Source organism: Podospora pseudopauciseta, chromosome 3 (assembly GCF_035222475.1).
Source record: "Podospora pseudopauciseta strain CBS 411.78 chromosome 3, whole genome shotgun sequence".
NCBI lineage: Eukaryota > Fungi > Ascomycota > Sordariomycetes > Sordariales > Podosporaceae > Podospora > Podospora pseudopauciseta.
In genome coordinates, this window is record NC_085893.1 from 1,384,943 (window position 1) to 1,411,490 (window position 26,548).

Here is a 26,548-nt window from a genome sequence, read left to right on the forward strand (position 1 = left end):
TTTCAAGCCGTAGTCTGCTGATGTTGTTCGGATTCGGAAACTTGATGTTTGGTGTTTGGGATGCATGTAGATGGTTTGCCCCCACCCCCCCAAAGCAGCGTTTTGGCAGAGAGAGGCACACACACACATCTTCAAAGTATCTGTCTCTCTTTCCCACAGCCCTTCATTGTTCGACTTCACCTCTCTCACTCCGTGTCCATCAAGGTCCCCGTCCACGATCCCCATTAAAGTGGCAAAAAAACGTGGACAGCAAGGATACATAACAAAAAAAAGGCAGGTGTGGCTCACAGCCAAGCAAAAAAAATCAATTGTGAGTGCACAACGCTGTAAATTCATCATGTGTCCTGTGCTCGTGGGTGGGCGCTATGCTGGCGGGTTTGCACTTTTCCCCCCCATTCTCTCCTGATCCAATAATGCAAACCTTTTTTCTCCCTTTTCCCATAAAATCCCTCCCTCACTTTTCACCCAACTTCATGCTTTCTTGGCAGAGAGTCCACACAACGGACACATTTTGTGCAGCTGTCATCCATCTTCAACTTAGGATTTATCATCTTCGACTTGATTTACCATCTTACCATCTTCGACTTACAACTATAACCTCTTTTCAGTGATCCTTCTCCCAAAACACCAGCCATCCAGCTTGGGTATCAAACACACCCCGAATAACAGAGGATAAGAAGACATGATAGTCTACCCCTCTCCTTTTCACACACTCTCTCTTCAACAACACACCCATTCAACCTTCACAACACCCATACATTTAACATCCTCACCAAATTCGACATTCAAAACTCAACACACATGAAACTCTTACAAGCACCAATCTTCATATCATCATTTCAAGATGTTAAAAAACAAAAAAAGAACGGACCCAAATTCTCCTTTCAATTTTATCTTTCCCATTCTTTTTTCCGACCAAAAAAAAACCCTACATTTTCGGCTTCCTTGGATCGGAAAAAAAAGGAACAGAAAGAAAGAAGAAAACAATCCAGTCCTATCGAGACCGGACCCAACTATATCGCTTTCAAGGGAACAACAAGAAACGAAAAAAAAAAAAAAAAAACACACAACCGTTGTGGTTTAGTAACCGCCAAAAAGAAAAAGCAGCAGCAAATCCCAAACCCAGCCCAAGATCCTCTTCCCCCTTCCCCCCCTTTCCGAGCCCTTATTTCCTTCCCATCCCTCCCTGAAAAGGTTTTACGCCCCAAGAAAAAAAACAACCAAAAAAGAAAGAGATCCCGAAAGTTCAGAAAGGTAAGAATGATTGATCGTGGGTCAAAGGTCAGTTAAAACCAAGCCCACACCCTCTTCGTTTCCCACCTCCGTTTCCTTTCCTTTGCCTTTTTTTCACCCTCTCCCTGCCATTAGTCACAAACACACATTCAACCACCCCCGAGCAATCCCATTCCATCTTTCAATTCATCCACCCCCCGTTTTGAGGGACCAGAAAAAAGACGGTGACCATCACCACCACATATTGAAAGAAACAACCAAAACCGAAAGGATATAATGACCGAAACCAAGAAAAAGACAAGACCCGGGCCCGCTGCCAAACTCCAAGCCTGATTTCATATCATTAAGTTGATAAAAGTCGTCGAACCGCCTTTTTTGCGTTCGACCTAACAATAGCAGGAAAAAAAAAGGAAAGAAAAAGCAACCATGCAACTGACTTGCGCAGAGGAGGCCAATGCCGGATGTCGGTTTCCTCTCCCATTACGCCTAGCTCTTTCTTCCTTTGATAAACGCTAACTGAAACCCAGCAGCTTTCTCCCAAAACACAATACAACATTTCGACATCTCTATATACTATTACATGGGCATATTGTTCTATGCCACCACCCCCTTCGGTTTTGCCAGTGTCGTTATTGCCTTTCGTCACACACCAAGTGGTGGACTACATCAATCCTTTGCAGTGGAGGACGGGGCAACTGAGCCGGTACTTTGGTTGTCGTTCCCACCGGTCTTGGGCGCGGTCGTCGAAGTCGTTGCACTGCCCGTCACAGCTGATGTTGACGGCGCGGAACCCTCCGCTGGCGCAGACTTGGGCTCCTCTGTAGTCATGGAGGGAGGCCTGAGGCTTGTCGCGGCCGATGGTCGGCCTTCGTTTATCCTCCGCTTGTAGTCGCTTAGGCTCATCTTCTTCTTCACCGGACTAGGGGCGGGCGCTATGCCGTTGACTGATGGTGGACCAAATGGACTTGGAAATCCGTTGACAGAGAAAGGTGACTGCATGACCGACCCGCCAGCAGATAACGGGGTGCCGGCGGATAAAGAGCCAGAAACCGGGCTGCCAAACGCAGGGACTGGAGGCATTTGCACCCGGAGATCGGGCGATTTGTGCTTCATCGACGCCATCGACAATGGGCTAACGACCGGTTTTGTAGTTGATGGGGCATCCGTCATGGCCACATCCTTGGAGCTGACAACTGTCGCTGGGCTGCTGTCGGGTCCCTTGGATGAAATCGGAGATGATAAAGATAATCCTTGACCGGGCGAAGCATCGGCCCCTGAGATGGAACCGGCATGGTCAATCGCTCTTCGTTTTCTCCTTTCTTCCTCCTCGGCACGGAGCTGACGACGGTTATCCAAAGCTCTTTTCCTCAAAGCACATCCCACCCTCCGCTGAGGCGTCGCTGTTTCTCGCTCAGGATCCGTCTGGACGGCAGCATCGACGTATACTGGTGGATCGGCAGTCGGTACCGGACGAGGAGGGGCAGCAGCGACTGAGCCTTTTCTAGAGGCTGCCTTTTTCGTATGACGACCATGCGGTGGGATGGTATGAGGGGAAGTGGGCGACCCGGATTTGCTTCGGACAGAGGTACCCGTACCAGCGTCGGCATAGAGGCGGTCGGATAAACCATTTGATACGTTTGGTGTTTGCGCAGTCAACTTGGCTTTGGAAGCCCTTGAATGGGGTGCGGCAGTCCCATCTGACACCCGCTTCTTCTTACGGGGCGGTTGCTGCTGCTCCATGCGGCGGAACGAGTCTTCCACCATGGCAACCTTTCGCTTGTCGCGGTCCGTCGGCTCGGTAAGTATCCCAAGGGTATCGAATGAACCTTGACGCGCTGTTGGCGTCATGTCGCGACTCGGTGGTTTGCTGCGGGAGGAGCCAGATATCGACCTATGCTCGTGCTCAGGAGCATCATCCAAGTGGCCCTCACTAGGAGCTCGGCTGTTGGTGGCATGTCCTGTGCTGCTGGGCGAGATCGCATGCTGAGCTTTCGGCTTGCGCTTCTTGGTCTTTTTTGGTTGTGTCTTGTTTAGGTGTTTTCTGTGAAACAAGGCAAACGCGCACTCGGGTCCTAGATCACAAGCACACCCTCCAAATTCCGAAAGCACGATCGACACCCAGTTGGCGAGCTTTAGATACTCTTCCTCATCGGCGGCGACTTCAGACTGCGCACCCGTCACCTCGTCGCCTAGACCAAGAATTCGGAGCATCCTCGCCTTCTGGGCGGTGGGGAACCTAAAGTCCCATGCTATCGTGATTTGTTCTCTGGGTGCAATGTCTCGCTCGCTCACGAGCCAGAAGTGATATTCGCCTTCGTCGGAAAGAAACGTGTCAAGGGCGGCATTTGGCCTGCAACTGCGCCTGACAAAGCGGGCCTCGGAACCCTCTCTTCGGGTATCGATATAAAGGGGGAGGAGAGGGTGAAAGAGTACAAAAGGGAGCGGGGTGGTGAGGTCGTCCCATCGATTCTCTAGTTCGGCACAGTACTCGGTTTGGAAGCCAATGTGACCATTGACCTCCATAAGCAGCGAGTCCTTTTCGATTGTCGATGTCGCTCGGAGATCATGCCACTGCAACACTGTCCCTGGCGCGACATTTTTCCTAGTTTGTTGGACCTCAACCTTGCCCCTGAGCGAGCTGGCATTGTCAGGAAGCTTCGAAAATACATCTTTGCCTGACAGGCCTGTTTCTTTCTTCATCTTTTCCGGATTGCGCAGCCAACTCGTCATCGTGTTGGAGACTGACAGTCCGGCAAAACTGTTGACCTTGACATTCCGAACAGACGGTTGCTCATTGCAGAGCAGCTGGAAGGTTTGGGAGTAGGTGTGTATCTCAAAGTCGTCGGGAAGATCGGGAGGGGTGGTGGCAGGACTCAAAGGGTGCGAGTGCGCTGCTTTGGCATTGCCATAGGAAGGACTTCGTTTCGGGCCCGGCGCGCTGATCGACTGACTAGACTTGTGTGAGCCCTTCGTCTTCTTGCTAGGCTGGCGGTTGTCGTGTGGAGCGGGATGTTTTGTCGCATGTTCTAAGCTGTGGTGGCCATGTCCGTTGATCTGGAGATCTGTTGGCTTTGGCTTCTTCTTGTGGCTCTTGGTGGGAGGGCGCTTCGGCTTCTTATCCGACGGCTCTGCCGCCAGGGGGCCTGCTATCCTGGCTCGCTGACGTTCATGTGCCTGCTGTGAATCGATGCTCCGTGGATCACAGTCCACGCAAGAATGCGGGAAGTCGGCAGCAGAGACATCCTCGACCTTATCGGGATAGTAGCACTCGATATGCTGCCACGTTTCGCATGACTCGCAGAAGATAGTATTACCATCATCGTCTGGATAATTGCACACACACTTTATCGTGTATGGCTCTTCCTCGACAGGCTCCGGCCTTGGCAGATCATCTCGAACCGCAGCGGCTGCTGGAGGCAAAAACGAAGCTGGTGAAGTCTGATTAGGAGGCGCGAAAGGCGTCTGCAATGGTGGGAGCTTGTCTGTCATAATCTTGATGATAACCTCGCGATGGCGGGATGACCGAGGGATTGTACGGATGATTATCTTTTTGGTCTGAAGGGCATACTGGTCGCGCGATTTGACGCGATTGACCGTAAGGTATGTGCCGCAATGAGGATTGGACCGGAGAAGAGGAGGGTGTCATCCGTTTGATCTGACGATGTGATCAACCCACGGGAGGGATCCGACGACGCCGATGGGATGCCCGCCTCGAGAGGCAATCAGAGACGGACGCGAGCTGCCAGTGAATGATGGCTATCCCCTTCTGGCTCGCGAATCGATCGGTTGGTCGGCTGGGTGGCTGGCCGGGTCGGTCGGGGTTGTTGTAGAGAAAGGGCCCTGTAGAAGGACACGTCTTGTTGTTGGGGTCGCGGTGGAAGCTCGCTCAGCAAAATGAATAAAATATGTCGCTGTCAAGCTAGGACGATGGTGAGTCAGACTGGCTCGCGGTGTTGCTGAAAGGGAAACCCGAAAACGTTGTGGGTGTCGAGAGTAAAAATGTGGCGATCGTCACGGAAGGCTCTCTCGACGGGAGCACAATGGTGGTGGTGAGCGAGGAAGAAGAGCCTCGAGGACAAAGGTGCTCGAGCAGGCAGTAGGCGGGAATAAATCGCGAGGCGCAATGGTTAGAAATCCAGCTCGGGTGGTCGAGAGGCGAGCGACGAATGGGTGACGCGAAAAATGCGGACTGAATAAAGAGAGGAAGAGTTTGAAGGGGAGGAGGAGTGGGAAAGTGCAAGAGCAGAGAGGGGGGCCCACAACAACGAGGAACCAGAGAAGAGAGAGAGAGAGGAGCGCTGCCACTTGCCCACCCGCCCACAGCACGCTGCGCTGCGTTCAGTAAAGCCCCGTGTGCCAAAAGAATGGGTCTGCGACCTGGGACTGGGACTGGGACCGGGGGGGCCACTGGGACAAGTTGCCCAGAGCAGAGGGAATGTGAAAGCACAGACCAGGCGAGCCGTGACTTTGCATTGGCAAAGCCTTGGGAGGGATTCGGGTGAGAGGTCAAGGACCTTGCTTGAGCTTCTTTTTGGGGGGGTAGGGTAGGGGAGGGTGTGGCCGAAGACGAAGAGCCGAGGAAGATGACCTGAGAGTTGCCATCTGAACCTTTTCAGCAGCATTCTTCTTGTTCACCCAGTCCTGTCGGCGATGGGGCTTCTAGCGCGCGACGCCGACAACGAAAAGAAAATTGAGGAGCGAGTGAGGGCAAACCCAACCTTGGAAAGTACCCGAGTACACTAGCCTCCAAGCGCCACTTTGCTGGTGCAGTTGGTTGGTTGGATGCCGTCGGCGGCAGAGGTGCCTGAGGCATCACTCCAGGCAGTGCAGTGCCCCAATAAGGGGAAAATCAGGGTGAAGGTTGGTGGGCATTGTTGGTGCAGAGGGCGCCTTCGGGATTGGAGGAGGGGAAGATGCGGGCGGGGCTCCCTTGGTGGTTGATTGAACGCACCGGTAGGTTGCTTTGCGCACCAAATCGCCCTCTCGGACTGAGATGACTGACTCTTGACTGCTTGCCTGAGCTGAAGGGCGGGGAAAAGGAGGTCGTTCGCACACAGCGACATGCAAACTGTCAGCAGCAAAATCCTGCACACCTCGTGCAGATACTGTGGTAGATATCGCCGGGAGTACTGGAAATGAGTGATAATGGAGAAGAGACACAAACCAGAAGTTGTAAAAGTGTAGGCGACTCGCAGTTAACAGAGCCGGCGAGTTGGCTCCATATAAGAGGAGTGGTGGTGAGGAGTTGTCCACGACTAGGCCGGGAAAAATTCGCGGGTTGCAGTGGGTTTGCAATGCTGAAAGGAACGTTTGAAAAAGGAGAAAAAGGGAGCATGTTGGTGATGGCAGGGAATCCCACAGCACAGAGGTCACCGGAGAAACTCCTGAGCTGCTGTGAGCAAAAAAAACAGGTCACCCTGTGAAGTGGATGGCCTGAAAGGGTGCCTTGCCTTGCTCATTGGTGTTCGCCGTGGGGTCGTGGTGTACTGTGCGCAAGGCTGCGAAGAGGGCGGGGTTGAGAGAAGCATGGCCCCGTTTTTCTCTCTCGACCATCTATAATTCCCATCATCCAGCAAATGCCAGATACTTTTCCAGGCCTGGCAGCCGTGTAGGGTGAATTCTACTTTTTGTGATCCGATTGGCAAACAGTGCCGCGTGAAAGCTTTGCCTCTTGGTTTTCTTTCACCCAGATGATTCACCCCTAGACCCCTGAGCTTGATGATACCTTACACTGCCGTAGACACCTGTCCACACCGTGAATCAGTTCACAGCAAAAGCTCACCCTGTCCGAAAACGTTGGACGTGCAAGGACATGGAAGCTCTCTGCTGGCGCTGGTGCTTGTAAGATGTGGTCCGTTTCCGGGACAGCCTGTCTGACGTCACGTTTCCAGATTTCCATCTGTTGTCGGTGCCAAGTCTTTCTCAAGAGGCCATATCGGAGAATGCTTTCCAGAAGAAGTCTGTTGTAGAGTCATCAATGGCAGTGCCTTGATAAACATCACCCTACTATATATGAGCTTGTGGCGGGGTAGATAGATCTCCAGCGATAAGAATACTTCCTGGAAGAATCCTGCTAAAAGGAGGATAGGGGTCTCGCATCAAGGCCTTTCCAAAAGACACTGCGACCAAACATTACCAATACGTTGCCATCGTTGCACCATGCAACAGCATGGTTGCTTTGCAGGACCGCGATAACCTTTTGCCCCACCAGCGCGCAACCGAGTCACGAAGCTCCCACGACTGATATCCAGGGGCAAAGGTCCGGCAGAGTCTCAGACAAGCATGAGGCCGTTGCTGATAAGGTAGGGAAGCTAGCTCGTGGCTGGTGTGGGTGCTGCTGGGTTGCAAGCTGTTGTGAACTGGGCATCTCGTAGGAATTATTGGTGTCACGTCTGCTTCCATACATTTGACTAACAAACAATGGCTATCGGAAGCTGGGAGCCGTTCCACCATGCTGGCTACGCAGGTCCCGTCCTCTTATCGTCTTGTCATTCTGTCGGCCGAATTCATGTTGGTGTATGTCATCTGCTAGCAACCTGTCAGCAATCATCAAATCATGTACTGACTGATATAAAAGAGTTCATCAGCAATAATCGTAGATATACACAATCTGGATTCCCAGAGGACTGTCTGTGATGGACAAGTTTAAATCTTGGAAAAGTCCACGATATCCATCCGTATCGCTTGGAGAGATCCTGTGAGCGGGGGTCTGCAGATTCACGTTGGACCCCTGTTTCGGCCCGCCACTCCCAAGCGGTGATTGGTTTGCAAAAGCAAAAGTGCCCACCCCGGTTCACATGACACACCCCCAATGAGACAAGTGTCTGTGGCGCCCCAGGTTCCTGCCGTGCACGGCCGCCCGCTGGAAAGAAGGCTGGACCACCCATGACGTGTGGTTGGGGTTTTGAAGGCGGCCAACCACGGGCAGCAGGCGAATGACACCGCCCGCCTCTCTGCTCAACAGCAAAGCCAGTCAGCCGCTCCGTTTGTCGCCATCATCATCGATCTCTCATCAACTTGCAAAATAATCACCCCTCAGAAACTTGTTGATTTTCACACGCGGAATCAACCATCAATCCGCCATCAAAATTCCACGACAACAGAATCCAGTTGTCACCGGGCCATCATCTTCCCCCGCATTTTCCCCGTTCTCCACCGATAACTAGCCCTCACCATGAGGTTCTCAACAACCCTTCTCGCCCTTGCCACGGCGGTCAGCGCGAACCCCCTCAACACCTTCCGCAGTGAGAAGCAATCACTTGTCCGCCGCGACGATCTTCAAATTCCCGGTGATAACCCCCTCAAGTACTGCGATGCCGACCGCGGGGACGATATCATCACTATCGAGAAGGTGGACTTGAGTCCAAACCCACCTGAGGCGTATGTGTACCAAAATCAGATGTCAATCATATCAACATGACAAAAAAACAGAAATCTAACATCTTCTCCCCCAGTGGCACCACCCTCATCATCGAGGCCAGCGGCACGGTCAAGGAGACCATCCTCGAAGGCGCTTACGTCAACCTCCAGGTCAAGTACGGCTACATCCGCCTCATTAACACCCAGGCCGATCTCTGCAAGGAGATCAAGAACGTCGACCTTGACTGCCCAATTGAGAAGGGCAAGATCTCCATCACCAAGTCTGTTGACCTCCCCAAGGAGATCCCACCTGTATGTTTTCTATTACTATCACCCTCTCCCAACAACAACAACAACAACAACAACAACCCATGCTGACTATTAAATTAGGGAAAATACACCGTCGAGGCCGACGTCTACACCGTGGACGACGAACACATCACCTGCTTGACCGCCACTGTTGTTTTCGGCAAGAAGTCGTTCGGCAGTATCCTTGGTGACTTGTAGGATCCTCCAAGCAAAGGTGTCAAACCGCTGTCCAATGTGTAATATGCTGTAATGCCGTTATGGATATGAAGGGGGCGAAGGGATGGATCGGTGGGGGGTGGTCCATGGAAAGATTGTATTGTTTATACACACGCCTTTGCACATGCATTCTGTGGGACGTTTTGGGGAGCGCAATTGCTTGGGATTCGTTTCATTCCGTTCATTTTTATCAGGGTAGTCTGGGAGTTTTGTTGTTTTTCTGGCTTGTTTGCTGTTTTCATTGCATTGTTTATGAGAGAAGTAGCATATTGAATGGTAGTAAAGGAGTCTTTGAGGCTTGCGATACTGGAATACACAGGAACATCATTATGCTTCGTCTAACCTCCTCTTTTTGGTGTTTTAATGTTGTGATCACCCACCCACCCACATGCTCTGTCACATTTCCAATCCCCAACTCAGTCATATCATTGCGTCTCCCGACTCAAACTGCCAACCTTTATGTTTCCCCTTCCAAATCCCGCCTCTTGATCATGACGCCCATTGCGCACCAACTTATTCACCAAACAGCCTTCTCACCCTCCTCAGCACGCTGTCCTTTTCGGGGTCATAAGGGTGGTCTTTGGAGGGGATCTCGAGGACGGTGGGGAAGGCCTGGGTGTAGGTATCGATGCGGTAGCGTATCCGGTCCGCGATCTATATCCTCACATCGTCATCATCATATCAACCCCCATTCTTTTTGTTCTTGATTACGTGTTGGGAGGGAGGAAAACGTACATGTTGGTTGATGAGCACGATGCCAATGTCTTTGCGCTCGGTGGTGAACTTTTCAAAGGCGGACTCGATGGCCGAGGTTTCGGTTTTGGCGTCGACGACGAGGAAGTTTTTTTGGTTGTCGGGGGGGGAAGTTACGTGCTGGAGGGGGAGGGGGAGGGGGTTAGCATCGGGAGGGGGAAGAGGTTGGGGGGTTGGGGGGTTGGGGAGGAGAACATACACCAATGCCGGCGAGGAGAAGGCCAGTAACGGAGTCCTCGTCTCCTATCACGGCGAGGAATTGCCTGTCTTTGTAGTCTGCTTGGGAGGCCATGGCTGGCGCTCCGGGGGTGGAGGGAAGGAGGGAGGTTTACAGTATTGTGATTGTGTGTGTGTGTGTCAAATAAATGCGGCTGCGACAAAAGGAGGAGTTCAGTTGGAGGGGGAGGTTGTCGTGTAAGTTGGTTTTGTTGATGTTGACGATGGCGAGGAGGAGCGGGCAGTTCCAACCAACCCCACAGTGGTGATGCTGTAACAAGAGCCAACTGAAGTGACGCCGCCGCCGCAACAGACAGTGGGTATGCCAGGAGCTCTGACCAACAAGCCAAGCCTGCGCTAGTGGGCTGGCTGCCTGGGTTCGGGTGCCAGGGGTGTGATCCCTGTCCCCGGCAATTTTCCGCTTGTGGAGAGAGCTTCCCTTCTGGTCTGGTCTGGCTGGTTGCGGGTTTGTGAAAAAAAAAAACAAAAAAAAGTAAACAATTGCAACGTTGAAGGGGGAAAAGAAGAAGCAAATTTGCGACTTTCTTTCTTTTTATTTCTAGCGGGCAAAAACACTGACAACTTTCGCGCCGACGGAGTGAAATCTTTGTTTCTGGCAGGGAAAAAGGTGAAAGATTGAAGGGTCTTTCCTTTCACATTTTTAACGCAGATGGGGATTTGAGAACAAGTCGTGGTGGTGACTTCATTGAGCGGCCGAGCGAAAAGAGGGACGGACGACCGAGTTGCGCGATTGCATACCGCAGCGAACGGATAACTTTGACTTAAGAAGACAACACATCTACACTACACACGATGCCGCCGACGCGCCTGGTACGGCGACAGCCGTTGTCGGAGAGGATCAAGGCGCGTCTGAATCCTGGCGACTTTTATCTGTGGCTTTCGGAGGAGATTCAGACGTTTGACTGGGACTCTACCGCTTTCGGCACTCGGTTTGGACTTGCGGCCAACTTTCTCTTCTTGATTGCAAGGGCTAATATCGTCTCGCGTCCGGATGTGGATGATGTTTTTGGCGATGCTCCAGCCAGTGGCCCGTTGACCTTCTTGGTGAGTTCTCTCTTTTTGATTTAGAGATAGTTGGAGCTGACAGATGATCAGGCTCGTTTTAGCATGTGGGCTTTGACTGCCATCTCTTGCCTGAACGCCTTTTACACCCTGACCCGATCGCGTACCTACCGTCTATTCGAGGCAAACGTCGAGCAAAATGCCCCCTCCACGCCCTCTGCGCATCGCGTCCGCGTCGATTCTTCACCCGCGTCTTCGAGCCCATTGGGCGTAATCCAGAGCCTCCTGAGTTCCGAAACCGCCGAGCAGCGAGCGCACCCCGACAAGACACGCGATGTGTGGGAGATGAAGGTCTGGGATCCGTATCCGGCCACGCTTCGCCTGTTCTGCTTGTTCAGCCCCGGCCACGTCTTGATTCACTGGCTCTTCTTGCCTCTCGTTGCCATGGACCCCCGCCCCAGCGTCACCGTTTTCAAGTGCATGGCTCTGCAAGCCATCCTCTCCGCCCAGATGTGGCTCTTGCACTTCAAGTTCACCCGTCAGGGCAAGGACAACGCCATCATTCAGAAGGAGGTCATGCATGAGTACGACGTCAAGTATGTCCACCCTAGACTGCACCCTGTCTACCGCGAGGTTGGCATTCAGGTCTCCATCAACGACGACAAGATCGAACAGGAATACGTCGCTGTTGGGACGCCATCCTCTGTCCTCCGTCGTAGCTTTGAGACGCACCCCAACCCCAACTACGCCAAGATCATCGACCCCGACGGGCTTCAGGCCATCAAGCCGAGAAATACATTTGCTGGCACACCTAGGGGGCGCGTTTCCACAAACCCATTCACCCCCCTCGCGGCGAAAACAGCTAGACCCAGCACCCCAGGCACCATCTCGACCCCCTCGGCCCAACTCCTCGGCTACCCCGACCGCGGAGACCACCACCACCTCCCGGCCTCAGTAACTGTTAACCGCAGAAGCACCGCCGCCCCAGCCGTTTCGTCGACCGGGTCCTTTACCAAATCTTTTACTTCCTCGTTTGAAAACGAAGCCTCGACCCCTGCCCCTCAACCCCCGTCAATGAACAGGGCTGTCTCCCCCTTCAAGGCAGGAACGCCGATGCGGTCCAGCTCGGGAAGCAACCCGCTGGGTGTCCCCCCGAGCTACGGCGGAAGTCTAGGGCTGCATCAGCACAAGGACAGCCCCCTGAAGAAGGCGATGAGTATGGAGGGGATCGGGAGGTCGCCGAGGAACAACAGGGAGATGGCGGCGCTGGAGCAGAGGCAGTTGAATGAGAGGTTTAGGGAGAGGAGCAGTCCTGTTAAGCAGAGGTTGCAGGGTACTCTGGGGATTGAGCAGGAGGAGGAGGGCGAGGAGGAGGAGGGGAACAATAATGCAAGTATTGGGGGTGGGAGTAGTTTGGCGCATTCACCGGAGAAGTTGGCGAATTTGAGGGCTAATAGGTGGACGCAGGAGAGGTTTCCCACTCGGAGGTTGTGATGGAAGGTAAGGTTGCTTATTTCTATGCCTGACTTTGCTACCTATGATATGGCAACAATGGGGGAGATGGGGGAACTGGACGGCGTTTTTGGGGCCTGGATTTTTGCTGAGAAATAAGGGCATGGGGACGGTGGTTTCATGCATTTTATGGGGGTCTTGGGATGAGGCGTTTTTTTTTTTGTTTTTTTTTGGTGGTGTATTGTTCATGCCTTGTATTGTCTGCCCTGGTGCCTTACTTGTGGCTGGGGGCGGATAATATAAATTAGAGTAGTAATTGATTTTTATCAGCTTTTAGTCAATCTTGAGTGGGGGTGTGCGATGGTGTGTCATCCTCTCTCTACGAGAGAGAGCGAACGTTGGTGAACTTCTCTCGAAGGAAAGGTCTAGATGTTTTATACATTTCAAAGGGTCGTCTTGGGGGCGTCAAGATTGTCATCACACTACACGCTGCCAAGTTAGGAAGAGCTCACGCAGGTAGTAAGGTTATAAGCTATGAAAATATCACACGCAGGTGTTAATATTGAACCTGATCAGTTTTCTCTACCTCGCTGTTTTCCCATGTGATACCGTGAAAGAGCCACACCGAAACACGATATAATAAAATTTATATACCGCTCAAAAATAAAAAATAGATAAAAAGCAACAATACTTTGCCACGTTTGTCAAGGTCACGTCTTCCGCTCCGAGGGTGCTCAATCCTCTTGTTCCCTGGGAATAAGAATCGTTTTCATTGCAAAACCGTCCAAACCCTCCCCCCAGACCATGACCGCAACGTAGCCTGGCGGAGGTTCGCCATTAAAATCATCGGTCGTTTCAATCTCACCCGCCGTCCTAGCTGTGGGGGAGAGTGATCGAAGAGACTCACTGTAACTTGGAGCACCGCTGTTGTACGTAGGCTGACTCTCCGAATCTGAAAGATCATCCCCAAGCCCAGCCTCGAGTGATGCCAAAGACGAATCACCAGAAACTTCCTAAAGCTCGCTCTGCGCCACCTCAGACTCAGGAGCCGGTTCACCCTGAAGATTCTGGCCTTCCTCGACCTCGGCAAAAGACTGGTCGTCACGCGTACCATCCTAGGCAGCGGTCTCGACCTCCTCAGCCTTGGCGGGCTCATCGGCCTTCTTCTCCTCAAGACTGACGTCCTCGACAGCCTTGGTGGTCTCGGCAACTGCCTTGTCCTCCTTAGCCTCTCCGTTAGAGACAACCTCGCCGCGCTCCTCGGCCTCGAGGCGCTCAATTTCCTTCTTGGCCTTCTCGACGTTCTGCAATCTCGATTAGAATGACATCGTAACATGTAGAAAATCAAGCTTCTAAAACCCACCTTCTTGGTCTCGGCCTCCTGGTTGGCCTTCCAGTTCGCGAGCTTAGCCTTGATTGCCTCAATGGCAGCAGGGACATCGGCAGCGCCGGACGGAAGGGTGATACCGAGAGTCTTACAGTCGTCCATCACGGCAGGGGGCAAGCTGAATTTGCCAGAGGCGGCGACACCACCCTCGGCCGCCTTGTTCTTCTTGCCCTTCTTGCCCTTCTTGGCCGCAGGGAGATAGTCCTCGTCGCGGTCCTCCTTGCGCACAAGGCGAACGCCCTTCAGGCCGTCGGCCTCAACCTTGCGGATGTCGGTGGCACCCAGACCCTTGTTGGCAACAAGAGGGGCCTTCTCGACAGTCTGGTGAGAGGGGTCGAAAAAGTGAAGGAGGCTGTTGGCGCGGCGAATCTCCTCAAGGAAAGCAGGCTCGGAAGCCTCAGCGAGCATCGCCTTGGCACGCTCCATGCGCTTCTCTTTAGCATACTTCTCGCGCTCAGCAGCTTCACGCTCGGCGCGCTTGGCCTTTTGCTCACGCTCGTAGGCAGCGGCGGCCTTCTTCTGAGTGAAGTATTCATCTCTGAGAGCCCTGAGCTCGGCGTATTTTGCATCCCTCTCGATCTTGAGCTTGGTACGCTCATCCCTGAGCTTGCCGAGGTTGTCACGGGCAGTGTTCTGCTCAGCCTTGATGACGTCGAGTTCGGCCTGAAGAGTAGCGTATTCCTCGCTCAGCTTCTTGGCCTCGGGAGTGTCCAAGCTGTCCTTGATCTCCTTGATCTTGGCCTTGTGCTCATCAATCAGCTTCTGCTGTTGCTCAAAGCCGCCAAACAACTTCTTCTGCTTGCGGAGGTTGGAGATCTCGTTAAGCGCCTTCTTCTCATCAACAAGCTTCATCATGCCGGAGTTAACATCGCGCTCGAGACGGGCAATCTTCTCCTCGAGTTCCTCCAGGTTCTTGACGGGCAGCTTGGCACGGTCGGCCTTGCTCTCGTTGATAAGGCGCTTCACGGTCTCTTCATGGCGCTTGATTTGGTCGAACTTGGAAGCGCGGTCCTTCTTACCACCACCCTGCTGTTCCTTGATCTCGTTGAGGCGCTTGATGAGCTCCTGTCTGCGAATCTGGGTTGGATTCTGGGACTCCTGGTCCTTTCTAGGAGCAGCAAGATCAATCTGGTTGTTTACAGCTTTCTGTGAACAAATTGGGTATTAGCATCTCCGATATTCGGTGTGACCCATATAAACCTAGGCAACAAACGACGGGCGGTTCACAGCGGGAGGCTGCATTTCGCACCGGGGGCCAGACGGGGACAACTGAGCTGGAGCTTACAATCTTGTCCTGCAGAGCTCTGACCTCCTTGTCAAGCTTAGCCTCCTGCTCCTTGAACAGAGCCTCATCAGGTCGGCGGATTGGGCCCGTAGGGGCGGCGGCGGCGGCCGGAGCGGTGCTTTCAGTAGCCATTTTGAGAACCAGAGAGCGATACCGGGTAGAATGTGTTGGGTGCAAGAGGATGCTGTGAAGGGACAACCCCAGATGTTGGTGTCAATTGGTGACCCTGAATCTGGTAGGGAGATGATCCGCGGGATAGTGTGATGTGTTCCGAAGAAGTGGAGGAAAAAGAGGAGAATATTTCTGTAGCAGAACTGCGGTAGTGAACAGTGGTGACAGCTGGTCCTCCATACACGCCCTTCCTGCCCCAAAAAATCAAAAATTTGGGAGCAACGGCGCTATCAGGCGCCCGGACCAGGGGCTAAGGCTTGAATTTACCGTGTTTAATGTGGCACGTGCGCATATTCACCTGCCAATCCCAACACCTGCAAGCACCTCTTTGATAAGCCCACCCCGCTGTGCCTTGCTGTATCAGTGGGTACACCCCCCAGCGGTCAATTTTTCGGTTCCCTTCTTTCTCAGCCTCACGGAAAGAGAACCTTGCAACCTTTGAAGCTTTTCGCAAACCAACACCACCACCACCACCAAACTAGTCATCGCCGTCGCCCATCCTCTCCTTTGCCAGTATCTTCCCTTCGACCACATTTCCAATCGCAGCAGATAACTATCCACAATGTCCGACGACTTTGGCAGTGGCAACATCCACGACAAGGAGGTGTCGCGACTCTGGCGCGCATGGAGGACCATCCACGAGATGGTCGCTGACCGGGTTCGTGGGTCTCAACATAGACAAATCGATTCTATATACTAACAAAGCCCCAGGGCTACGAATTGGCCGAGGAAGAAATCAAGATGCCCCTCGACGAGTTTAAGAGAAAGTTCACCAACGGCGACGGTTCCCCAAAGTATGTTGTCCCCTGCCCCCCTTCCCCCCTCCCACTCTTCAGCCTTCTAACTCTTCTGTTCATTATAGCCGCTCAATAATGTCCTTCTCCGCCCGTCCCTCCGCCAGCATGATCAAAAAGTTCACCCCTCCACCAACGGCCTCCAACCCTGACCCTGCCCCCGAATGCGGCACTATCTGGGTCGAGTTCTGCCCCGAGAAGACGTCCATCGGCATTTCAGTTATGAAGAAGTTTGTCGAGCATTGCGCCAACAACTCATACAAGGCCGGCATTCTCGTCACCGCCGTCGCTCTCTCCGCCCAAGCCCGCAAGGTCATGACCGTGACCAGCCAGTACACCCTGATCGAGTGCTTCCTTGAGGAGGATCTCCTCGTCAACATCACCCACCACGAGCTGGTCCCAACCCACATTCTTCTGAGCAGGGAGGAGAAGATGGCCTTGCTCAAGAGATACAGGCTGAAGGAGACGCAGCTCCCACGAATCCTGCAAAAGGATCCCATCGCGAGATATTTGGGGCTGAAGAGGGGGCAGGTGGTCAAGATTGTGAGAATCAGCGAGACGGCCGGTCGCTATGCTAGTTACAGACTCTGTGTTTAAATAAGGACAGAAAAAGACGGGGGGGTTCGGCAGGCTTGGGAGAAGTTGCGGTGGAAACAGGAGAGCAGCAGCAGCATGGTTTGCTAGCATGCTTTTTTTTCCTGCACAAAGTTATACACACCAAAAAGGGGCGTCTATCTTCATATACGGGGGTTGGCATGAAACTGGGTGGTTTGCTTTCTGGCGTTATACAGGGAAGAATGGGATTTGGTTTGCAGACAGTACAGCATGTCGTTTTGTAGTCCATAATGGCCGACGGTCTATCTCGCTCTTGTAGTTAGGGGAGAAAATGAGACATGGGTCATAATTTGTAGATTGAGTAAAGCAGACGGGCGGTTGCTCATGGCTGTAGTGACTCGTGCGGGAGCGTATTGTTTTCAATGCAAACATCATTCATAAAACATCTTTATGATGAACATCACAGCATAGGAGTTGGCCCAATCATTCTCGCAAACTTCGAAGAAATATATTCTGGAGGCCTTTTGTCCCTGTCGACGAACATGGAGACATCAGGTACCATAACGCGAAGTAGATGTTTCACCCTCCTTCAACTATTGAGACCTGCAGCTCTGAGACATGTCAGTAGCGACTGGTCAGATGACCCTATTTCTCTTTTTTTTCTTTTTTTACGACACTTTGTGGTCGAAAGAGTCGAAACTACCGAGCACAAGACAGTCGTGACACTGCACACCCCTCTGTCTTGTTGCGTATATCCTGTTGCTATCACCGAGTTCATTAAACTCATATGTCACCCGAATGCCTAGGCAGGTAGGTATGGTCCAGCTTACGGCACTCGATACCGTAGGTGGGCAACAGAGAAACGGTCCACGCCTAGTAATCATCAGACAGAATGTGCCTGAACGAATGGGTTCTTCGCAACCAACCTAGGTATTCCATAGAAGCCTATTAACACCGCTTGGAAGTTTTTCGTCTGTTGCTTTCCTATCTATTCTACAGTCCTGTAGAAGATTTCTTCCCCTTAGTATCGAATCACGGCTACAGGATCCAAAAAAAAAGATAAAAATCATTTGGGAGAAAAGGTTTCAGAATCCCAAAATGTGAAGGGGGTGGGGAAGGATACCAGGTATTTGCAACATTAACCAGAGGGACTTATTTACGTCAGGTCATGGAAGTCTTGCCCGCTCCAAGATCCCTCTGATGGATGGGAGAGAATTATGAGACGAGTTTCGAATCGCAAATCATTCGTCTTACACCATGAGCTATGATTTTGCGTTTTCAGGGCTGCCATGCCCGATAGGTATGTTACTAAAGCACCTGGATATGTTTCGTCAGCTCTTAACATCAGTTATATACAATTCAGAGGAATCGCACCAGCGAACTGCACTCGAGTCAGTGTTTCTCTCCCAATTGACAAAAATATCCCGACTCACAGAATCGCCCCTTTCTTCGTCTTTTTTTTCTTTTACTATACATATATATCTATCTCTAATGGATTTATTAATCCCCCACATAATGGGGACTGTCATCTATATACTGCCAACTTAGATTCGGCTCTGTGGTCAAGAAGACCATTTCTTGCCCGCATAAAGAGTTTATTCGTTCTCAAATTAACGATACTAACTTACAGGGAGTTTCTAAACGGTGTGAAGGCGGTGATCATTACTGGCGGAAGGAAGGGGGAAGTCGGTAAAGAAAGTAAAAAGAAACTCGAGGAAGGGAAGGCCGACAGGAGAATGGACATGATGGTATATCTTCTACTTTACTTTGATGCCCGTTAACATTAATGGTATATGCTCTTCCGGTCTTGAAAAATCCTCTCCATGATAGGTTAACGAGAAGAATCATCCAACAAGAACGTTGAAGGAAGTGATCCTAGAATAAGGTAGGAATCAGTATTTGATTGGGAGAATAAACCCATCATCGCGTCTGACATTTATGTGTTAGAGATGATAGACAGGTATCGTCGTGTAGGTAGTGTATGTAGGCAGGTCGTATACAAGGCCCTATCACAAGACAAAAATAGACATAAGGTAGGCAACTCCCCACGGTCAGTCAACAAAAAGCATAGAATTTTGATGCTCATTTTCCTTCATCATCAATCACAAAAACCGAATCTACAAAACCCCTGCGTTTTGCGCCTATATGTGCCAAATCAAGCTCCCATCTCTTCAGACTTGAGAGCAAAAGGACCAGATCTCGATCATCAATTTGATCTCCCGCTAAAATCCAACTGCCGGACCCACCCCCACACTTTTCACTTCTCGGCTGTAATTTACATGTCGTTACACCATTTCGGTAATCACCACTTTTGTTCAGGTTCTCACGATTCCCATGTCAGCACAAGATTTGTCTTCGTTATATAGGTACGGTAAGTTTTAGGGTATCAATTTCTTGTTTCTTATTCAAAATTAACTGCCTTATATCCCTTTTGATCCACCATCTCAAACAATAGAAATGTTGTCCTAGGTATCATCCACTCCCGTGCCAATATATTTGGTGAAAATAACTGTTCCATGTTAAGCATGCCCCCCAATTAAACATGTGCAACTTTTTGGTATATTCTTTCCTTTCCTTTCGTTTCCTTTCCTTTCCTTTCATTTCCTTTCCTTTCATTTCCTTTCCTTTCATTTCCTTTCCTTTCATAACCCATACCCAAAACTCCAGCCAATAGTACAAAAATCCCAAGATCAAGAAAACCCCCCTAGCACGGCGCCTCAACAACAACCCTCCTCCATCTCCCCGACCCGCCAACCTCCCCATAACCAGGTAGCCTGTCCTCTTCCTGCTCCTGACCCTGCTCGTTATCCTGCCCGGCCACAACACCATCCCCATAACCAGGCAGTCCATCCGTCCCAGAAGAAGCATCCGAGGAGGAACTCCCAGTATTCTGACTCGACACCCCACCACCACCACCCATCCAACTATCCCTCCCCCTCTGCACCTCCTCCCTCAACTCCTCACTCATAACCTGAATCACCCTCGGCCTCAAGTGCTCATCCGCCTGCGCCTCCTCAAAACTCGGCAGCTCTTGCCCCAACCCCCCAGCAACCGCCGCCCCAGGCTGCTCAACAGCCACCTGCAACGGCACCGTCAAGTTCACCCTCGTCCCCACACTGCTCCTCTTCTTGCTCTTCTCCAACGCCATCGCCATGTTCAGCGACAAAGACAACGTGTACACCCTCGAAGCGATACACCCGTGAAAAGTCGGCACAAAAGTCTTCTTGTCCGTCGGTAAACTGATGGGGATGTCCACCGTGGACGTGAGATACACCGGACTCTTCTGCTTGTCTTTGCCCACCACAGGGGAAGAAGACGACTCGGTCCCGTAGCCGCTATCCCTCCGCTGGTTCCTCATTTTCTGCGTCCAGCTCACTTCGGGAACAGCAGAAATGGGGGGCAAAGAGACAGAGGTGAAGAACTGCCCTCTCCGGTCCGTGACGTAGGGCGTGTTCCACTGCTCTCCCAGATTAGGAAAATCAGAAATCGTGCCCGACGAAAAGAACGTGTGAGCCGTGACTTTCCCTGACACACCCGTTATCTGAGGCGGGGAGGCAATGTGGGAGGGGATTTCGGGGTCAAAAGTCAGGCTGACTCTCATTGTTGGTCGGGAGACGAGACTGTTCCCGTCCGACGAAATGACTGCTGCTGATGGTTGGTGGGCTTCGGCGGTGATCTTGCCTAGCTTCGTCGAGAGGATGAAGCTCTTGCGCAAAGTTTTGGACTTGGTCATGGTGTATAGTCTGTCCTTGGGGGTGATGTTCAGGGGTGGTTCCTCGGGGGTTGATGGCAAGACCTGGATGTTGCGTGTCCCCTCCATGATTCTCGTCTTCTTGATGGCGGTGTTCTCTGGTCGCGGGCCTGTGGAGGAGACGGTTTCCCTCAGGACGCGAGCTTTGATGCTGTATTCCACACGGGTCATTCGAGGCGCCATGTCGTCCTTCTCCCAGCCACCGCCCATGCTGGGTGGGAGCAAAACGTGGTGATCCTGGAGCTGATCTGATAGCCGCTTGTGGTTACAGGCGTTGATGGTGAGCTGGCTAGGAATAACAAAGTTGAAGGGAATGGTGTAGGTCCCGCCCGTCTCCAACACCTTGGGCAGGGGGTATGTCGACTCGGGGACTGGCATGACCATTTTGAGGAAGGTGTGTGTGATCTCCTGGGGGAAGCTCATGCCGTCAAAGCTGGCCTTGGTGTTGCCAATGAGAACAATCTGAATCGAGTCGAAGTGGACATCTCGCTTAGTAACAATCGTAACCTCGCCCTTCACAGGCGATCCAGATGTATAGACTTTGGCGTTGTAGTGGTCCTTTAGGTGGACTCGGATGTCAGATTTGGGAAAGGCCAGGTCCCTAGTAAGTGGTGGGAAGTCATGCGAGTCATGGGCACTCGAGGCCGAGTTGGATGAAGGTGTAGCCGCCATTGTGGAGACTAGACGGACTTGAGACCGAGTCCAGAGGTAAACGGCTAGAAGAGGACAAGATATAGCAAAAGGGGAAATTGCCGTCAACGACGGGTGTAACTGAATGTCTCCTGTTGGCTTCCGTGGGCAGCAAACTTTTCAGAGGTCGTCACCCTGTGCCGACAAGACAGCAAGCGTACAACAGCCAGCGGGATGGCCAAACAAACAAGGTGCAGGTAAAAGGGGTCCGGTGGTTCACAATCGATGGGTCGGAAAACTATAACAGCCTCAGGCGTTGAGCGGCGTTCGCGACCGTCTTATAGCGGGCTGCCCTAACCCCATGGTTTAGTTGGACCCAGGGTAGATGGTGGATAACAAAGCTTTTGACTCATTACAAAGCCAGAAGGGAAAAAAAAAAAGAGAGAGCTAGGCGGACGAGGCAGAGCATTGATCTGGCTAACCTGCTTCTGTTCCCCGGGGTGCCGTCCATGTCTCCCCCTTCCCTACCCTGCCGACCTAATGCCTACCGGGCCAGGGGGGTGTGATTGGAGCACATGTGGACAAAAAGGACGTGGGTGGTGGTGGGTGCGCAATTGCTACTTTGGTCAACAGCATCAAAAGGAGGGCGGGGCAGCTCTTGGCTCCCATCACTCGGTTGGTCGTTTCGTCAGTCGACCCGGAAAGCTGAACCGCTATTTGGCATCGGCAAGGAGTGGGATGCCGTGATGGAGGGTGCCAAGAGCCCAGACGAACGCCTCGCGCCCTACATCCTTTTGTGTTGCAAATGCTGGCCAGTCTCTTTGCTCAAGGAGAGGGCGTGGGCTCTCTGTGAATTTGGACTCCCTGATGGGGACATGATGCGGAAAAGGCTGACTCCCAGGGTGTTGAACAAGGACAAACCGATCGTCAAAGCTGGGGTTGTCATTGGCCAGAGCTCTCGACACTAGCTAGCCGTGATCGATGAGCTTTTTTAACGGGCACCATCGTTTCGTCTCTTGTTGGCCGAAAGGCGCAAAAGTCCGTTGACCGGTCATCGGATGTCAAAGGGAAATGCTGGGCCGTCGCTTCGACGTCAGCCGTTTCCCCTGCCTCGATGTGGCTTGGTCTAGTCTGATCTAGTGATACGTATGTGCTTTCAATATGTGATATGTTGCCCATGTGTCACTATCTGAATCTCTACGGGTAGCCATCTCTGAAGGAGCAGATAGCTTCACAATCCTCACCAACCGTCTGATATGTTCCTGAACTGTCATCAAGCCCAGCGAACAGAAAAAACTCTCCGAGGAGATCACAAACTATACAGTCGTCATCCGATCTTCATAGACGTAAGGTACATAGTTCGAGCAGTGTTAGTGAAGGGCGGTCCCAGACAGTGACAGAAGGCGGGTCTTGTCTTCAATTCCTAACCCCACTGGGTGCCCAGCCCACCCCACTCCTCCCCGCATCGCATCATGGACCCCGCTCGGCGTAGACCCCAGCAGGCCGAGCCCAGAACTCCACAGCAGACCCACTGTAAACTCCATTGTTTGAAGGTCCCGCCCCGATCACGGCGGCTCTGAAAACAATCAGATGTCGAAATCTAGGCCATTCGAACCTTTTGTCAAGACCCGTCTCGTTTCCATTCACCTCGATTGACTCATTTCACGGGATATTTCATTGTCGAAGCTGAACTGAAAACATCTCCATCAACGGCAAAACCCGATGGGCCCAGCTTTCTCACTGTCTTATTTCATCTTGACCTACATACAACATAAAAAAAAAAAAAAAACGTTGGAGGTGAAGGTAAGGCAAGGCCCTCGCAGTTGGAGTCATCGGCCAATATGCACTGGAACTTGGATCCGCATAGTGCTACTCTACACAGCAATTTGGGTCCGCATGGTCCGCAAGGTTCCCACCCATTACCTACAATAATGAATTCACACTCGCGGCAAGAGGTCATCTTGCCGAAGCCTAGCCATGTCATTGATGAGACCGACAGATCATCAAATCTGGGCGCCTCTTGTGGCGTCGGGCTCTGTCCCGACTGCCCATGCGAGGTATGCCCTCCCGACTACCCTTTCCGGAAGACCCAAACAGCCGGGACACGGGACAGACCTTTGGGGTCCTGCTAGCTTTGTCCCGGTGAGACTCCTTGCATACCGTTCAAACCTCTCTCCTCCCCACCAGCCACGAGGTCTTCACTTTCTTTCCACTTCGTCTCTCCGAATCCGCACCTCGAGACGGCTTCGAGTCTCTTCCCCGCAAACCTGGATAACCATGTTTCACGAGAATGGTGCAATATACTGTCATCAGGTTTTTCTCAGGAAAGCTTTTAAACTCCGTCAGGATCCATAATCCTAGCACCCAACCATCACCATATTCCAAGCCACGCCCTACGTTGTACAACAGTTCAACCCCCTACAAATTAATATGACTCAGCTATGGTTATCCATACCACTTTCGCAAAGCGTCAGCTCAGGAAGAACTTCTCGCCGTCTCTCTCCCATCACACATCCTGCTTGCACAGTCCCACTCCCGTCGTTCTCGCGACTTCGCTTTTGTCAGCGAACTGCCATTACTAATCTATACCCCTAACCAAGTTGATATTGACGTCCAGCCACACACCCCCTACACTACCTCGTAAACAGTTCGTACAATGTACACCCTGTCAAATGACAAGGCTGAACCGAAGGAGTCATCTTGGCAGGGGGGTTGTCTCCAAGCCCATTGTAACCACTATGGAAACATGACCGCATTGCAGAGTAGTACCCATCACCAAATCCAGCTCCACCGCTCTTAGCTCCGTACGGCAAGAACATCACCATCTGACCTCGCCAAAAACCTAAATAAAAATAAAATCTAGATTTTCAGTCATGATCTGGCTCTGCTGAAAGGGTGACGATACCCGGTCCGGTCATCAAGCCTAATGACAACACCAATTTGGTACCCGATCCGATAGTCTCGTCCTCCCTCTTCCGAGCCGAAAAGACATATCTCGTCCGGGCGTATTCCCGTCGCTTGCCCTTCCCTACGCGTACTCGCCATGACATCTTTTTTCTAATAGGTAAAATATTGTGTGTGGCACTCACCAAGGTAAGCTTGAGGCTCAGAGCCTTTATTCACCGCCCATTCTCAAAAACCGAATATTTCTATGCAAAAGTACCTCACACATGACGGTCTATCTTTTGTTTCCTAATGCCGGCACCTCCGATGATGATGACGATGCTGCTCTCTAACCAACCCAAAAAGCCGATGTTGTATCAATAGTACACTTAGGTAAAAAAAACTCCCCTTTCTCAGCTTATGACTCTTACACAAGATACCAAACAACCCACACACACTCCATCACTCCTATGCTTCATCGATCAAAACACAAACAAACTTTCCAATCTTCAAGTCAAGCAAGCAACTTAGTCATGCCAAGAGATATAAAGCATGATGCCCGCCCCAGCAGCAATGGCCGCAAACTGCACCAGCATCTTCCTCAACTCCACCGCCTTGTTCTTCCCAGTCTCCAACAACTCGGGGATGACCGCCACCGTGCCCACATACAAGAAAGTTCCAGCCGTGAAAGGCAGCAACATGTCTCCCCAAGTCAAGCTCGTGCCCCAGAGACCTTCCTTCATGCCCATGGCCACAGCATCAGCGCCGCTCGCTCCATTCCCTCCAAACTCCTGGATCGCAATGCCAATGAGCGTGCCGAGGAGAGCACCAATAGCCGTAACAAACTGCGCGCCCATGGCCTGCTTCTTCGTGAACCCAGACTGGACCAGCAGAGCGAAATCGCCGACCTCGTGGGGAATCTCGTGGAAGAAGACAGCAACAGTCGTAGTAGCGCCGATGGTGGGGGAAGCGTAAAACGAGGCAGACATGGCGAGACCGTCGGTGATGTTGTGTGTAAAATCGGCACTGTCCCCATATTAGCACACCCTCCTCACCTTATAACCACCCACACCAAAACTTACATCATATTCAACAACCCACCCAATTTGACACTGGGATTAACCTCCTTCTTCTCCTCCTCTTCCTTTTCCCCCTCCCCATCATCCTTCCCTGCCTTCCGTCTCTTCAGCTCCCCCTTCCTCTTCTTCTTCTTCTCCTCCTCCTCCTCCACCGCCGAACTCACCCCCTTGGTATCATCCTCCCCATGCTTATGCCCATGCGAATGATCATGCGAATGCCCCTCGCCCCCCGTAGCAATCCTCAACCCCTTGTCCATCCCCACAAAGACCATAAACCCAACCAAGATCCCCACCCCGAGCAGCAAGTTCCTGTTCGGCTCCACCATCACAAACCTCGCCCTGTCCTCCTCCCCCTCCCCGACAAAAATCTCAGGCAGCAAATGAAACAGCGTATCCCCCAGCAACCCCCCAACCGCAAACGCAACCATCACCTGCAGCGAATCCGGATTAATATCCGTCGGGCAGAGGGCCAGCAAGAAGTTCGGCGGGCCGGAAATATACAGCGTCGCCAACAGGGCATTGACCGCAGGACTACCAGGAAACAGATAACCGAAAATCTTGGTCGTCAGGCTCGAGGGGGCGGCGTCGGCGTCGGCCTTTTTGAGGTTGGATAGCTTTTGGACGATTTCGCATTTCTGTTCCATTACGGATGCCAGTTAGCGATTCCAATCCGGGCTAAGAGAAGAGGAAGGGAGAATGTAATCGAGGCAAAACGAACCTGCAGCTCCTCCCCAACCTCCCCCAAACTCAACACCGACACATCGGCGACCTCCTCCACCGTCCTCGGAACCACCATCCGCCTTCCATGCCCTCCAGCGCCACAGTTCCCCCCAGCATGCCCCCAAGCAGATCCCGCAAACAGCACCAGCGCAACAGCGCACAGCATAAGAAGCGCGCGGCTCCTCAATATGCGCAACCCCATCTTTTATTTTATTTTATGATATCTCCCTTTCCAAATATGGCGACGCGTGTTGTGGATCACCAAAATCTCTTCACAGAAAGGGAGACGTGGTGTTTTAAAAGAAGAAAAAGGGGCAAAAGCTCTCTCTGCTGCGTGTTCACGCGACTGGGTGGGACTGGGCGCTGACAGATTGTGGATCCTCCACCACCCAAGTGGAATTTAGCGGACACCACGGACCGGGAACCAGCAACCTTGCTCCCACCTAATTTTAGCGCCACAAGCATGGGCCCTCGGAGCACCGAAATCCGGGGATCCAGCGTTACCCGTAGGGCTGAACCTCCCCTCATCCCATTTAGGCAGGTCGGTTTGATTCATGACAAACGAAACTCCAGACACCCACCCGCTCATCAGCTTGAGGGGAAGATGGGGAAACCTAAACTCAACGTCTCCCGTTGGGGGGTTTGGTTGTTCGGACTACACGTGGATGGTGGGACGCTCCGGTTCCGGGCCCCATCTTCATGTTGGACAGCAAAGAGTCTCGGGAGTGCAAG

General features: G+C 52.1%; 8 protein-coding genes across 8 annotated transcripts; 3 read left to right on the plus strand and 5 right to left on the minus strand.

Annotated features, from left to right (window-relative positions):
* Nucleotides 1-1,899: 1,899 nt before the first annotated feature.
* Nucleotides 1,900-4,722, minus strand: SET3 (SET domain-containing protein 3; the record flags this gene model as incomplete). Its single annotated transcript, XM_062910832.1, has 1 exon — nt 1,900-4,722. The coding sequence occupies one exon, from the start codon at nt 4,720-4,722 to the stop codon at nt 1,900-1,902; it is 2,823 nt and encodes a 940-aa protein (XP_062766808.1).
* Nucleotides 4,723-7,871: 3,149 nt separating this feature from the next.
* Nucleotides 7,872-9,099, plus strand: NPC2 (Phosphatidylglycerol/phosphatidylinositol transfer protein; the record flags this gene model as incomplete). Its single annotated transcript, XM_062910833.1, has 3 exons — nt 7,872-8,613; nt 8,688-8,904; nt 8,983-9,099. The coding sequence occupies exons 1-3, from the start codon at nt 8,408-8,410 to the stop codon at nt 9,097-9,099; spliced, it is 540 nt and encodes a 179-aa protein (XP_062766809.1). The 5' UTR covers nt 7,872-8,407.
* A 274-nt stretch (nt 9,100-9,373) lies between these two features.
* On the minus strand, nt 9,374-10,598 carry VMA7 (H(+)-transporting V1 sector ATPase subunit F). Its single transcript, XM_062910834.1, has 3 exons — nt 10,070-10,598; nt 9,853-9,990; nt 9,374-9,771 (listed from the first exon to the last, which is right to left on the minus strand). The coding sequence occupies exons 1-3, from the start codon at nt 10,160-10,162 to the stop codon at nt 9,631-9,633; spliced, it is 372 nt and encodes a 123-aa protein (XP_062766810.1). The 5' UTR covers nt 10,163-10,598; the 3' UTR covers nt 9,374-9,630.
* A 301-nt stretch (nt 10,599-10,899) lies between these two features.
* Nucleotides 10,900-12,902, plus strand: QC763_303850 (uncharacterized protein; the record flags this gene model as incomplete). Its single annotated transcript, XM_062910835.1, is given in 3 exon segments — nt 10,900-11,151; nt 11,203-12,784; nt 12,795-12,902. 2 exon segments carry the CDS (start codon nt 10,900-10,902, stop codon nt 12,601-12,603), a joined length of 1,653 nt encoding a protein of 550 aa, XP_062766811.1. The 3' UTR covers nt 12,604-12,784; nt 12,795-12,902.
* Nucleotides 12,903-13,111: 209 nt separating this feature from the next.
* On the minus strand, nt 13,112-15,624 carry BFR1 (multicopy suppressor of BFA (Brefeldin A)). The gene is made up of 3 exons (XM_062910836.1): nt 15,234-15,624; nt 13,925-15,094; nt 13,112-13,865 (listed from the first exon to the last, which is right to left on the minus strand). Exons 1-3 carry the CDS (start codon nt 15,363-15,365, stop codon nt 13,677-13,679), a joined length of 1,491 nt encoding a protein of 496 aa, XP_062766812.1. The 5' UTR covers nt 15,366-15,624; the 3' UTR covers nt 13,112-13,676.
* RPB5 (DNA-directed RNA polymerases II 24 kDa polypeptide (RNA polymerase II subunit 5)) lies at nt 15,454-17,131 on the plus strand. The gene is made up of 3 exons (XM_062910837.1): nt 15,454-16,062; nt 16,116-16,198; nt 16,267-17,131. Exons 1-3 carry the CDS (start codon nt 15,967-15,969, stop codon nt 16,793-16,795), a joined length of 708 nt encoding a protein of 235 aa, XP_062766813.1. The 5' UTR covers nt 15,454-15,966; the 3' UTR covers nt 16,796-17,131.
* A 2,326-nt stretch (nt 17,132-19,457) lies between these two features.
* QC763_303880 (uncharacterized protein) lies at nt 19,458-21,176 on the minus strand (the record flags this gene model as incomplete). Its single annotated transcript, XM_062910838.1, has 1 exon — nt 19,458-21,176. The coding sequence occupies one exon, from the start codon at nt 21,174-21,176 to the stop codon at nt 19,458-19,460; it is 1,719 nt and encodes a 572-aa protein (XP_062766814.1).
* Nucleotides 21,177-24,257: 3,081 nt separating this feature from the next.
* QC763_303890 (uncharacterized protein) lies at nt 24,258-26,326 on the minus strand. The gene is made up of 3 exons (XM_062910839.1): nt 25,815-26,326; nt 25,100-25,731; nt 24,258-25,043 (listed from the first exon to the last, which is right to left on the minus strand). Exons 1-3 carry the CDS (start codon nt 26,016-26,018, stop codon nt 24,545-24,547), a joined length of 1,335 nt encoding a protein of 444 aa, XP_062766815.1. The 5' UTR covers nt 26,019-26,326; the 3' UTR covers nt 24,258-24,544.
* Between the last annotated feature and the right edge of the window lie 222 nt (nt 26,327-26,548).

Coding starts and splice junctions, on each gene's coding strand:
- VMA7 (XM_062910834.1), bottom strand. CDS start 10,162: ATGGCCTCCCAAGCAGACTACAAAGACAGGCAATTCCTCGCCGTGATA. Junction 9,991..10,069: donor TTCTCCTCGCCGGCATTGGT/GTATGTTCTCCT, acceptor CTCCCCCTCCAG/CACGTAACTTCCCCCCCCGA. Junction 9,772..9,852: donor TCGTGCTCATCAACCAACAT/GTACGTTTTCCT, acceptor GTGAGGATATAG/ATCGCGGACCGGATACGCTA.
- BFR1 (XM_062910836.1), bottom strand. CDS start 15,365: ATGGCTACTGAAAGCACCGCTCCGGCCGCCGCCGCCGCCCCTACGGGC. Junction 15,095..15,233: donor GAGCTCTGCAGGACAAGATT/GTAAGCTCCAGC, acceptor ATTTGTTCACAG/AAAGCTGTAAACAACCAGAT. Junction 13,866..13,924: donor AGGAGGCCGAGACCAAGAAG/GTGGGTTTTAGA, acceptor TCGAGATTGCAG/AACGTCGAGAAGGCCAAGAA.
- RPB5 (XM_062910837.1), top strand. CDS start 15,967: ATGTCCGACGACTTTGGCAGTGGCAACATCCACGACAAGGAGGTGTCG. Junction 16,063..16,115: donor ACGAGATGGTCGCTGACCGG/GTTCGTGGGTCT, acceptor ACAAAGCCCCAG/GGCTACGAATTGGCCGAGGA. Junction 16,199..16,266: donor AACGGCGACGGTTCCCCAAA/GTATGTTGTCCC, acceptor TGTTCATTATAG/CCGCTCAATAATGTCCTTCT.
- QC763_303890 (XM_062910839.1), bottom strand. CDS start 26,018: ATGGGGTTGCGCATATTGAGGAGCCGCGCGCTTCTTATGCTGTGCGCT. Junction 25,732..25,814: donor AGGTTGGGGAGGAGCTGCAG/GTTCGTTTTGCC, acceptor GTAATGGAACAG/AAATGCGAAATCGTCCAAAA. Junction 25,044..25,099: donor GGTGGGTTGTTGAATATGAT/GTAAGTTTTGGT, acceptor ATATGGGGACAG/TGCCGATTTTACACACAACA.